Raw genomic sequence first — 13643 nt, 5'->3', positions numbered from 1 at the left:
ACTGTGAAAGGGGAGACACGTGAAGCATCCAAGGACCATGTGTCTCAGAGGAAATTATAAAATGTAAGCGCAAGCCACCAGTCCGTGATGTCATCTGTTGGAGACCTGCTCTTCTGTAACACTGCATTAATTTCACAGATTTAGAATAACATCATTGTGTCTATGTAATTTGAATATTAATTTGCATAATTGAATATTTGCCTTATTGTAATTCACTCTCAAGCTTTTGCTGCTGACATAAGCTTTTGTTGGCAGACTAATCAGGCCTTTGACTCTTCCATGTCCACGAGCTAACATTTGTACTTGACAGGAGGGAACAAGCAACCTTGTCACTAAGTTTATGCATCAAAAGCAGAATTTGAAAGAATAAGATTTTCAAATCATTTTTGGTAAAAAAAAAAAATACAATATGTTTAATATAAATATTGAGGTTGTAAGAAATAAAAAGCATAAATTAAACGAAATACATGGGAATAGTGAAGTATTAAAAGACAGATTTGTCATTTCCTTTTTAAACATCTGCTTGAGATGGAACAAAACACAAACAAAACATTTTTTGATGGTGGCTAATTGCTTCCAGGCCTAGAAAAACAAAGAAACAAAAAAATAAAAATAAAATAAAGGGACATAAACATAAAACTAGCTTTGTTTAATAATGTCTTTCCAGGCTTGATCACTGCTCTGCGCCGTTGGGGCAACACCAAATTACTGTATGGAGTCTATAAGAGTAAACACAGGACAAATTTAAAGCTTACAGAAATGTCTCAAAACCCCTATAGTTCTTGCTGCTCTAACTCTTAACTTTTAAATCTGTGTTCAAAAGCTGGGTATATTAGAAGTTATTCCTGTGCAGTCTTTCTAATAAGTTTGCGTCTAATCTTGTATGTTTATATCAAACTGCAGCATTAGATATGTTCATTAACATTCAGACATACAGAAGCTTAAAAAAAAGCACAACAGAAAAATATTTAAAGTTATAATTTAAATATTTGTAGGCTATTCAATATAGGACAAAATCCGTGACACACATATATCAGTGACACATAATATCCTTAGAAGAAGAAATTTTCCCCAGAACTTTGTTGGACTTAAAACCTAGTATATTTCACTAAAGAATTACCTCAATTTAGTGTGAAGCAAAATTTATTAAAATGCACCTCCAACACTTTGTTTTTTTGCCTTTTCATAGACAGTTTTTCCTCTTTTTTTTTCTTCTAAAACTGATAATCAGAAAGTTTCTGTTTGTTATATTCAGCATCTAACAAAAAATTGTAATAAATAAAACAATATTTTTTTTAATGCGATGAAGGACAGGTGGTGAGATCTGTGCAAACTGGAAAACAAATTATTTTACCTCAGTTGTGGCTGGTTACAACCTGGGGAGATGCTCCTTTGACATCCATGCTTATCTCCACGTCAAAGCATTGCAGAACTGATTTTAATCTCAGGACTGCCAGTACTACCTATGGGGGTGCTGTCCATATCTTCCATCCCTTTCAATTTTGACAAGTCATTTGACAGCGTTTGTTAACAGGAAGTCCATTTTAGAAGCTGCAGGGATAGTCCTATCTTTATAACGGCATATGTCTGACAAAGCAAGATAATGAGAGCATCCTTTGTCACATTGCTTTTTAAAATCAAGTAAAACATTTCCATATGGTATGTTGATTTGCACAAAAAAGGTGTTAATTTATATCAAAAAATTGTTCAAAAATGATCAACTGGGCCCAAAAACAGAGGTCAACAAAACAGACTTCAATTCAGGTACTAACATAAAGAACTTAAGCACATAGTGACCTATCAAACAAGACATGAGGGAAACTTAAAGATTGACTGATCAGACCACTGTTGACACACAAGTTGGATAACTGACTGACAAACTAACAAACAAACTTAATTAAACAGATAAATACTGGCCATACACTTAGTACTTTTTACATTTAACAAATTAACAAAACTACCCAAAACAAAAACTATCCAAACCAGTAATAAATACATTTCCCTTCCCATTTCAACAAATGGTGTGACCTGCTGATTAGCCTGCAACGACCAATTGAGAAGAAAGCTGGAGCTTATTGCAGCCCTGAAATACGTAGATCCAAAGGAAAGTGGCAACTCAAAGAAATGAATCAATTGCATTTTAAGCAAACTATAACAAACTGACAAAGTCAACTAAATATGTGCACTGCAAAAAGCTAACTTAATGTCAGGCTAATGAAAATATTTGCAATGTGCAACTCATTTAGAAAATTAAAAATATAAAATTTTTCACAGAGCTTTAGAGTGTGACAGAAGGCTGTCACAGGATAACAATCATAAAATCTGATTATAAGGGTGCTGGCATTAGTAAACTGGATTAAAACATTCCCCAAAAGATACACTTCCTTTGTCTTCCCCATCCACTATAAAAGAAATGAAGGTACTGCAACAAAGCCAAAACTTACAGCACAAAATACTGTCTATTATTTTTCTGTACAAACTGTATATTATATTATGTAATATGGATTATATGGTTTACAGACACGTCTTTTTGGTAAATATCTAGTATCATCAGGCTTCAAATATATATTGTAACAGTAGATTTTCTAGCAGTGGAAAATTTGCAGGGCTAAATGAGTGTTTGCGAGCTTAGAGTCACGTAGCGGTTAATTTCAGTGGTTAGTCCAAGGTTGACGTGCGCAAGCCTCTAAGGGTCATATAATGGGTTTGGTTGCCACAACGGAAAATAAATGAATTATGAGTGAAAATGAGTTCATAACGTCTCTCATGTTTTTACAGGAGAAATCCTGCTGGGGAGTTACGGTAAATTAAGTCATGTCATTTCACATATCGTTGAGTAAATGCAATGTTCCATATTGCATATAGTGTACATCACTTAAAAGGCTTTGCGTTTGTAGGCTTCAACTGTGTTTTTCAACATCTTAAATGGAGGCTCTTAAAAGGAAAGTCTTCAGAGTCAGGGATGTTGCTAGGATGTGAGTAGCTATATACTGTATCCAAATTAGTTTTCCATTCTCAGCTTGGAAGCAAGAAAAGTTTTAAGTGTTACAGCAAGGTATTGTTCAAACAGGGCCACGGCAATCTCAAAGTAGGAAGGAGAGTTTTTAACCAACCCTTAAATTACCAGAATCATATTTACTTATACGTAATCTTACTTATATATTACATCATAATCGATCTATCAATCTATCTATAATATAATAATGACTACCATAACATATTCCATGAGCTATGCAGCAACCAAGACAGTGGTTATAAACGACTGCAGAAGCTCTGAATCAGCAAGGAGCAGGCCTGTCAACAGTCTCTATCCTATGCATATCCTCACACGATGTCACAATATCATACGAGTCATCAGGATATTAGAGGAGTGAACAGAAGGAGCTCCAGCAGCCGATGAGTCGGTTTCTGTTGCTCTTGACAAGTGAGAAAACAAAAGAAGTTCCCTCAGTTTAACACCACAGCTGTTTTTTGAAGAGCCCACCATTTGCCGTTGAACTTGACAATACCGGTAATGAATCAGACTCACTGCTGACAATAGTGCAGAGAGGCATCGAATAAAACTGTCTGGTTGTGAGATATAAACATCTGGTTGATCAAGGCAAGCGGAAGAATATTTCTAACAAGACAGGGAGCTTTGAGAATAGCATTCTGCATGAATGTACATGAAGTTTTAACTATAAATAAAGGTGTTGCAGACTCCTCTTAACATCTTTGACCAAGCCTGGAGAATTACCTACAGATTCTTGTAAAAATCCAATAAAGTATGAAAAGAAGAACAAACAACCTTAATCTGATTTCACAAGCATTCAGATTTAAAGGAAACTCAGCGGTTAAAAAGGACCAAACTCGACTTTCCACCGCTGAGGCTTCAGAGTAATTAAATTCATTAAAATCTCTTCAAGTAATTGCAGCTCATCTATGGCGGAGTAAATATTCAATTAATAGTGGCTTTTTAATAACTATGATTTCTTCAATCCATCGAACTGAGCCTTGCGATTCTCCATGTCGTTAATTAAAATTTCTCTTTGGAGGTCAATTTAATTCCCTTTAACTGTTCATTAGCCCTAATACAGAGCTGCACAAAAATCTATTAAAAACAGTGTTCATCTTCCCTGAGCAGTAGTCATGATTGTGTTGTGTATTGGCACATGACGGGAAGGGGGCTGGGGAGGGTTAATCTTTCCTTCAACATCCCCCCCTGGAGCAGAAAGTGGGCTTAAGTCCTCCCTGTGTCGAAGTGGCAAGAAGAGCCACGGCGAGCCTGAGCGGAAGCTCTTTACCGGTCTCCGTAGCATGTTTGGCCAAGGCTGACTGGCTGCCAAACAGCCAGAGACAGAGCAGAGATGAATCAGCACTGACAAGGTGAAGCCGGCTTCGTGTTCGCCGGCTGACAGCTCAGGTGCTCAGAGAGATGGAGACACAACAGATTACATTTAGGCCACTGCAGAGAGAGGAGCGAGACATAAAGAAAAAAAAAAAAAAGGAAGGAGGACACAGCATGAAATGGCTTTTCAGACCCAGGAAATGTTTGATGCAAGGTGTGATAGTTGGTCTTTTGTATGTTTAGGTGCAACTCACAGTTGTCATTCTTCAAGGCTACTGTGATTCAGCACCACTGGACAGCAATAAATAATAGGGTTTCGAATTATGTGTGGTGAAATAATGGATCAGTTGACATGGCTCCTCCATAAAAAAATGATACCTAATAAGCCATCATGAGCAAGAAGCATGTTACAACCTGCATGAATATTTTACAGATGACCTTCAGCTGTTGTTTCAAACATTCTTCAAAGTGAATTGCAGCATAACTCTGTTGATGCTGACCACTAAAAAAAAACAATATCTTTTTAACAGGGCCCCAGATTGTCTTAGTTAGAGATCGGATAAAAACAGAAGTCCAAGTAATTTATGGTAATGACACCCAGTAATATGTCATGATACAGATGTCAGTCTGCTGGATGCAATCAGGAATCAGTCACAGGCCATCATCATGCTTATCCAGAAGAAAAAGAGCATGTGTCGTCTTTCAATGACAGATTAATATAATTTCTCAAGCTCTCCACACCACAGCCATGCAAGAATGCCCGTTCATTATTCAACACAGGAAGAAGCTGCACATATTCGGTAAGTATTGTGCTGTGGATATTAGTGGCATTTTTAAAGCATTTCCAGTATGAATTTAACACTACAGTACTAACAGAAGTAACTTGGGTACAGTGAGAACATTTGCCGCAGTGTGACTTAATCAACCTGGATAATGTAACGGCCAATTAATTATCAAATTAACACTTGGAATATTTAAGCCAACACTAATTATACTTCAAACAGTAATTAGTAGGTTGGCTGACAAGGTGAAAATGGCTGAATATCCCACAAATGGCCTACAAAGCTACTAGCATTACTCTTAAATATATCTAAAACAGACAAATACAAAAACTAAGTGGGAACCAAAAATGAATAAATTGCAAAAAAAAAATGCTGCAATCCCAGAAGGTAGAAGGGTGAAAAAAAATGCTGCAAAAGAAAAATGCAGCAATAACAACAAATAGACAGGAGGAAAATGAAAAATGCTGCAGGTACCAAAAAACAATTGCAGGTAAGAAAAAAAAAAGATGCAAACTGTTTAAAAACTGCTTGCTTTAAAAACAGAAATGTTTAAGACTACTGAGGAAAGTCAGTTACTAGTCAGGTTAAACCAGAGCCACAGTGAAGACATTAATTAAGTTGGAGGGAATTGCTGTTGAAGTGTTAATGTTAGAACTGATAGTCTGTTACAATCAGCATACTTATGAAGTTATACAACCTTGTCTTTGCTAAGAGTCTAGTGCTACCTGATAAGGTTGTCAACTCCCCATTGAGATCTAGGGAACTTCAATTTGGTAGTATTTTAAAAGATTATTTTTTAAACTAACTCTGTTATCAGTAATAGCAGCATTTTTGTTTAGCAGTTTTCTCATTTTGCAATTATTTTGGTGTCAATCTTTTCAAGTTTTTTAACCATTTCTCTTATTCAGTCTTTTTTGTTGTACTTGAGGGTTTGGTGCTTGTGTGTTTAGCAGTTTATCTATGAGACTGTTTAGCCTTTTGTGGCATGAACTGGAATTTGTTTGACCTCTAATAATCATAAAAATGAGCTGAATGGAAACTAAACTGTACAAGTAATTCACCAGAACAGTTAAACACTCCAATTCATTATTACAACTGACCCATAATTATGCAGTTTTCAATTCAATTCAGTTTAATAATATAACGGCAATTCACAACACAAGTCATCTCAGGATTGTGGGACCAATGACAGGTCAAGTAAATAAATTACTGTGGTTTGTTTTGTGGAAGTACTTGTGACATTTTTTTTTTTCATCTAAAAATGAAATGCTGTTTCAAAAAAATTATTCAGTTTTGCCTTTTAAAATAATTACCTACTAAAGAACCTATATTTGTAAAACTCCAGTACTTGTAAATTTCACCACTGCACCAACAAAGGAAACTTAACCTCTGGCCACAACAACTGTTTTGTAGTTCCTGTAAAAAAAATTTAAGAACGATCCCCAATTTAAATATGGATAAGTAAAAGGTGCAAAAATGAAAATAATGTATTAAAACCCTAAGTCATTTTAAAAAAAATATAGATTTCTCACATTATTCTACTGTATATAGTACATAAATGATCTATTGGTAATCACACTGTGTATGGATTATGTAAAGTAATATAAACAGATTCTGTAACAGGTTGAAAATAGATGTTAGCCATGATTCAGATGACTGGGAATTTACACAAGCATTTAAAATAAATCCAGAGTACCATCAAGGTAATAAAGATTTAACTTTATAAAATAAAGTACTTTCAATGTCCCAAAGTTTTTTTTAACCACTTTTTTTTTTTTCTCGAAATACTGCAAATTAGAGCACACAATATGCTAAGGTAACAAAGGTGCTCGGGAAGGTCTAGATATCTAGAAACCTCTGCAAAAAAGACTCTGGTAAAAAGTGCAAGTACCAATTCCTTTACTTAAGTGAAAGTTCAAAGTACTGTATTTCGTGACTATAAGGCGCATATAAACGTCTTTTTTTCCCCTCAAAATGTGCGGCGTGCCCTATAGTGCTGTGCGCCCTATGTGTGTTGTTACTGCGGACGTTGTTGAGACCACCATGAGAACGTTAAAGGGGGAAGTGTGGGCGTGGACAGAAACTGCAGCCTATGGTGATTTTTAAGAGAACGACTTTGCCTAAAGAGACTTTTCCAGCTGGAGTCGTTATTAAGGCAAATGAAAAAGGCTGGATGGATGAGGAGATGATGAAAGCGTGGCTGAGGGAGGTGTATGTAAGGAGACCAGGTGGTTTTTTCCACGCATCACCATCGCTGTTAATCTGTGACTCCATGCGTGCCCATCTCACAGGAATGTGAAAAACATGGTGAAACAAATGAACGCTGTGCTTGCTGTTATTCCGGGGGGTCTGACATAGGAACTTCCACCGCTCGACATCGGTGTGAAGCGGCCGTTCAAAGTAAGGTTGCGAGCGGCGTGGGAGCTATGGATGACAGACGGAGACCACAGTTTCACGAAAAGTGGAAGGCAGCGCCGGGCAAGTTACGCCACAGTTTGCGGATGGATTGTAGATGCTTGGACTAACGTGTCTGCTGGCACTGTTGTTCGAGCTTTCGCAAAAGCCGGCATCATTTCCGAGGAGCCGCCCAGCATGTCTGATTTAGCGCAGCTGTTTAATTCAGAAACAGAGGATGATGCCTTTGATGGGTTTGATTAATACTTTGTAATAAATACATGAATAAAGCACAAACATACTCAGTTTTGCCCCCGCTGTATTTTTAAATACGCAGTAGAGGTATTTAAACGTAGTAGAGGACATGTACCTGTATATAAAACCCACGCCCTATAATCCGGTGCGCCTTATGTGTGTTTTAAATACAGTAATGGCACACATAACTGAGACTGCGCCTTTTAGTACGGTGCGCCTTATGGTCGTGAAAATACGGTAGAGGTACTACAAGTAAAAACGTAATATGATTTTTTTTTTTTTTTGCCAAAGAACAATGCAAGATAGCACTGCTGCCTTGCAACAAGAAGGTTTTCGGGTTCGATTCCCAGTCAGGGGACTTTCTGCCTGGAGTTTGCATGTTCTCCCTGAGCATGCGTGGGTTCTCTCCAGGTACTGCAGCTTCCTCCTACAGTCCAAAATCATGACTGTTAGGTGAATTGGCTTCTCTAAATTCTCCTTAGGTGTGAGTGTGTGTGAATGGCCGTGTGTCCTGTTTGTCTCTGTGTTGCCCTCCGATGGACTGGCGACCTGTCCAGGGTGCACCCCGCCTCTCGCCCGTTGACAGCTGGAGATAGTCACCAGCACCCCTCGCGACCCCACTTGGGATAAAGCTTGTCAAATAATGGATGGAAAAAAACTCTAAAAAACTCTACTTAAAAAAAAAAAAACAATACTATGCAGAGACATTTTTTTTTATTTTGTTCACTGCTTTGGTAGTGAGAAGATAAATAATACTGAGTTGGTCTGATAATGTTTTTAAATTACATTTTCAGACAGGATAATATAAATTGAACTGAGCAGAAAGACTGCATAAGCAGATGCTTACTTTTAAAGCTCTAGTGTCCACAAGCTGAAAATTGCATCAAAGTTGAAATAGAACTTAAAACATAATCAACATGCAGATTTACAATTTAATACAGGGTGAGTTTCTATTTCATCGTTTGCATTGTTTTCCAGTTGCCTTTCTTCATTCATTTCGCTGTGTTATTCTTTAAACCACCCTGGCTCCAAATTCCAGATTCTCTTCAAGCTCGATTTTACCTCTGTTTTGTTATCGCTGTTACGTCATGTACTTATCAATATGTAGAAAAACAATGAGACAGTAATAAGTATTTATTTCACACCTTTGATAATATCCAAATATTCTTTTTAAATCTGGCACTTCTTTATTCCAGAGGAGAGTCTGACATAAACAAACAAGATGTATCTTTGACCGGTCTGGTTTTTCACCTCCAAGCAAACAAGGCAAGGTTTGTTTTGGAGGTTTGAAGATGTTAGCATAAAAACAATACATATATTTCAACAAGTTTTAACTTCATTTATTCTACAAGATGTTTGTTTACATGTGAGAATGTTGGTTTGGAAGTCAACCACATTAGGAACACAAAGCTTCACAGGTTAGTGGAATAAAGAAGAGTGGAGGTTAGGAGAGCCAAACCTGAGGGGTCATTCATTTCAATGGTATTTCCATCCTTAAATTGTGTTAAATATGGTTCTTCTGGGCTTCATGGTCATCTTTTCAAAAAGAGTGATGAGAAGAAAAAAAGACTGAACTATAAGGTTGTATACCTATTTTATAATGTACCAACACATACACTACTCAAGCAACAAGCATACCCAATTTTAAATCAATTTATTTTTCATTTTAACTTGTTTTTTTCTTTTTTTCGGTGATTTCGAATAGCAACTGGCATGAACTTTATAAATGTCACACCCCTGCTGCCAGGCCTCTTCAGAGACATTATTACACATTCAAATAGCTCACAAGATGCTGCTCACTGCTGAGATACAGAAAAAAGTCATCAAATTATCTAATCTGATGAGGCCAAAGTGGTTATATTGAGATGTAAATAGTACATTTGCCTTTGCTCTCAGTCACACCTGTCCTCATGCAATCAGAACATTTTAAAAGTGTAACTCTGGATGCAACACAGGGTCGTTGCTTTCTTTCAGAGGGATGGAGCACTTTTTCCCCTCTCATACAATGAAAAACTCAAAGTTTTCTGTTCTAACCACAGTTTCTATCTCAAATAAAATGTTAGAATTCAAACTTCCTTATTGAGACTAAAAATTGACAAACTGCAGCCCAAAGATTCTTCTAGAGTCTGTTCTAAGATCTGTTAAATGAAGCAAGCTTCCAGCTGCAACTTGCAATGGGCGGCTATCTGCAATGTGTTTAATAAATTCTATTGTTGCTCAGGGCTAAATCTGAGCTAGAATACAAACATAAACCACTCTTAACATTAATCTCAGCATGCAAGTGTGCACATTTGAAGGCAGCCCATCTGTGGAGGCTCCCAATTAGCTGCTGTCATATGGCCCACAATGGAACAGTTTTCTGTCTTTGGAGCTTCACTGTGTAGGAGAGAATAAGACACACTATGCTCAACTAATCTGCTGTTAGGCTGCAGGATTTCATCTGCAAAGCCCTAAGGATCAACTTTAAGCTTTTCTTCAACCAGATCACAACTGTCTTCTCTTAAATAGGTAAATGTGTTAAAAATTTTGTTTGGACAAAAAGCTCACACAATCAGAGCCTCAGAAAGAATCAACAGCAACTGCAACAATGGCATGAGAACATCGTAGAACCACATCTAAAAGGACAAATAACGCAGGGCACCAGCAGCCGAAGGAAGAGCATTTATCAAACGGACAGCAGAGATAGCGCTCTGCTTCGAATTCATGTGCTTACCTTGCGTCCGCCTGTGTTCAGCTTTATAGGGGTAAGGAAGGGGTCGAAGATCATGTGACTGGTTTCAATGTTGACTGGCGACTGCCTCTTCCCAACGGAGCACAGGTTCCAGGCAGAGTTTACCAGCCCCCAAAAAGATGGCACTGCAACACAAAAGACACAGCTGTATGAAAAAAGATGAGCCTTCATTGAGACAGGAACACAATCCAACCAGAGGTACACAAAGTGGTGACCAAATGTGATCTTTTTACGGATTTTCTGATATTTTTATTTCTGCACCTCATAGAAGAAAGTCTAGCTCACATTTGGGCTAAAATGACACTTAAAATAAACGCAGATGTTTCATTAAACACTGGCGACCTGTCCAGGGTATACCCCGCCTCTCGCCCGTAGACAGCTGGAGATAGGCACCAGCACCCCTCACGACCCTACTTTGGATTAAGCATGTCAGAACAGGGATTAGTAGCACATGCAGAACCCATTATGGTTTTCAGCTGTACCTCTAAGTCTTTAGGAAGAAAGGTGAATGCAATGATGGAATTTATTTGGCATCTTAAAGTTTTATTTTGCTTTTTAAATATTATATATCGATAAGAAAAATGTGAAGCAAACGTAAAGATTTAAAATAATTTACCTCAAGGAAAAAGCTATCCAACATTGTCATATGTGACAAAGCAAACATCTCCCAGTTTACTAACGGACCTCCATTGGCAGCTTACACTGCAGGTGTAGGTATCTGCTTAGTTGGTCAGATCTGCTTATGCCCTGCACATGCAAGTGACATTACACTATATGATTGGCTGAACATTGCCATGATGTATTAAAACATTGTGGTTGGTCCAGACAGAAATAATAACACAATGCAGCATCCGTGTGCAGAGTTGGGAGCATCTGTAGTGTTAGTGTGTCTAATGATCGAGGATGTTTTACTTGAGGAACAACAAAACTGAAATGATCTGTTTGTGGTGAATGAAGTAACTGCAAGGCCTTGGTATAAAGGCTAGCTCAGAAGCTAAAAGATTAGTGTCTTTTAGTTTAGCGATGAGTTACCCAAATATAGGTACAAGACTTTTAACTTCATGTCAACAACTGTCAAATTTCTGCAAGTAGAATAACCTCATTTTTTTGTCCAAAATGTCCATAGACGTCATTTTAAGATGTTTAATTTGTCCTCCTCTGCCCTCAAATTTTAATTTGAAGAAGTAATGAATGTACCACCTTGTTAGACAACAAAACTCAGTTTGCCTTCAAACGCAGTACTGACCTCAAGACTCGGAATGATTGTATTCTAATTTCAGCTACATTAGGTCGCCAAAGGAAGTGTACAATTGCAGCAAATATAGTTAATGATATGTTGAGACCCCAGAAATAATAATAGTTGAATTTTATTGATCTAACATTGGAGAAATTTACCTCTGCATTGAACCAATCCCCTTGGTGAGCAGTGGGCTGCCATCGTGCAGTGCCCAGGAAGCAGTGTGGGGTTAAGAGTCTTGCTCAGAGACCCAGAGTGACAGTCTGTGGGAGTGGGACTCGATCACAGAACCTCAGGATTCCAAGCTTTATCCTCTAACCACTAGTTAGGGCAGAGATATGATTCTTATTTAATAGGTGTTTGTGTGTTTTAGTTTATCAGAGTGTTATTGCCATATTGTAACATCATAAGCAGGGGCAGCGACCTGAGCAGATCAGGTACCTACACTATTGATACAAGCTGTAACTGGAAATTAGACTTTTATATGACTTTGGTAGAATTTCAGCCTCTCATTTCTGGCATCAGTTGTTTTAATATAGTACGAGTATTTTCAGGAACTCAAACTTTGGGTTTATTATTTTCTTTTATGACACATTTGACAGCTTGTTATTCTGTTTAACCCAGACAATCACAACAGCATTTTGTGCACATGTCTACTGGGCCAATCCAAAACCTCTTTTTTTTCTTTTTGTCTCATTTAGAGGTGGTTCTGCAGATGAGTTTAGGACAAATTTTTGGTTCACATTAGTTTAAAGTTAAGGTCAAAAACTGATGATGCAAAAGAGGAGAAATCATGGCTCCATGAATTAAACCAAGTCCTCCAGGTCAGTGAGCATTGAGGGGGGATGGTTTAACCCTATCATCAGCAATGTTTAACAGTCAATATTTCTTTTTTTATTTTCTGAGATGTTGCTAGTTTTAAGACGGCTGTAACAAACTTCATTGTGCTTAGTTTAATGAATAATTAATATCTTGATGATATTAACTATGTTTAAGGGGTGAATGTCTGAGCAGGCTTTTTTCCAAGAGGAAGTGGTTCATCGCTTTTAATGCACAGGGATGCATAGAGGCTTTCACATAATATGTTGATGAAGACAGGAAATGTGGGAAATGGCACAATGCTGTTTACCAGTGATACCTTCTCTTTCTCTCGGGAATCATTTATTACTCCAAATAGTTCACCTCTGGTTCAATTTCTTTAACTTTCTCATTTGGGTCATTGGAGAGGGGTTAAAATTCCTAACATGAGACTCACACCTACTAGTAAACAATCAATATGGATCATTCCTCTGGATGTTTTTCTCTAAAATCTTTTTTTTTGCTTTGTTTTGTAAATATGTAAGAAAGACCCTTGTGTTTTTGTTTGGCAGTGAATGTGGACTAGAAAGTCTCCCATTAAGTATTTTTTCCAGTCTGTTACTTGTTATGGAATCACAAATATTGACCTTCTCGTGAGGTAAGAAATGCTTTAGATGCTGTCCTAGATTTTCTGTGGCTTCCTAAAGGAGTCATTTATATGCTGCTGATTAATTCTGGAAGACTGGCCACTCCTATCCTTGGAAGGACTGTCAATGTTCCCTGCTCTCTTATTGTGTCACTGGTCAGTTTTCACCAAGACTAAAATCTTTCATGTTGTAAGATGGTTTTAACATAAATTATTTAGTAATTCTGGAAGAATTACAGCCTAGGTAGACCATTAAAATGGAATTCAATATTCCAAACAGATGTGCTTTATCTCTGATGAATAACAGCAACATTTTTTTTCACATTAAAGCTGGGTTTGGAGAACTTTTTCCCTTGAATAAATCACTTCAAAACTGAATTTGCTTCAGTCCATCCATCCATCCATCCATCCATCCATCCATCCATCCATCCATCCATCCATCCATCCATCCATCCATCCATCCATCCATCCAT

General features: G+C 37.5%; 1 protein-coding gene across 2 annotated transcripts in view; it reads right to left on the bottom strand.

Annotated features, from left to right (window-relative positions):
* The window catches only part of ca10 (carbonic anhydrase X), a 348187-nt gene that overhangs the window by 198196 nt on the left and 136348 nt on the right, over positions 1-13643 (bottom strand). For both annotated transcript variants that reach the window (XM_015385412.1, XM_015385413.1), the window contains exon 3: positions 10472-10614. In XM_015385412.1, the coding sequence (XP_015240898.1) occupies positions 10472-10614 (143 nt within the window). The remainder of the gene's footprint in view (positions 1-10471; positions 10615-13643) is intronic.

Source organism: Cyprinodon variegatus, unplaced genomic scaffold, assembly GCF_000732505.1.
Source record: "Cyprinodon variegatus isolate N-32 unplaced genomic scaffold, C_variegatus-1.0 Scaffold338, whole genome shotgun sequence".
NCBI classification, from domain to species: Eukaryota; Metazoa; Chordata; class Actinopteri; order Cyprinodontiformes; family Cyprinodontidae; genus Cyprinodon; species Cyprinodon variegatus.
Note: the sequence above shows the minus strand (reverse complement) of the source record. Positions and strands in the feature narration are given on the sequence as shown.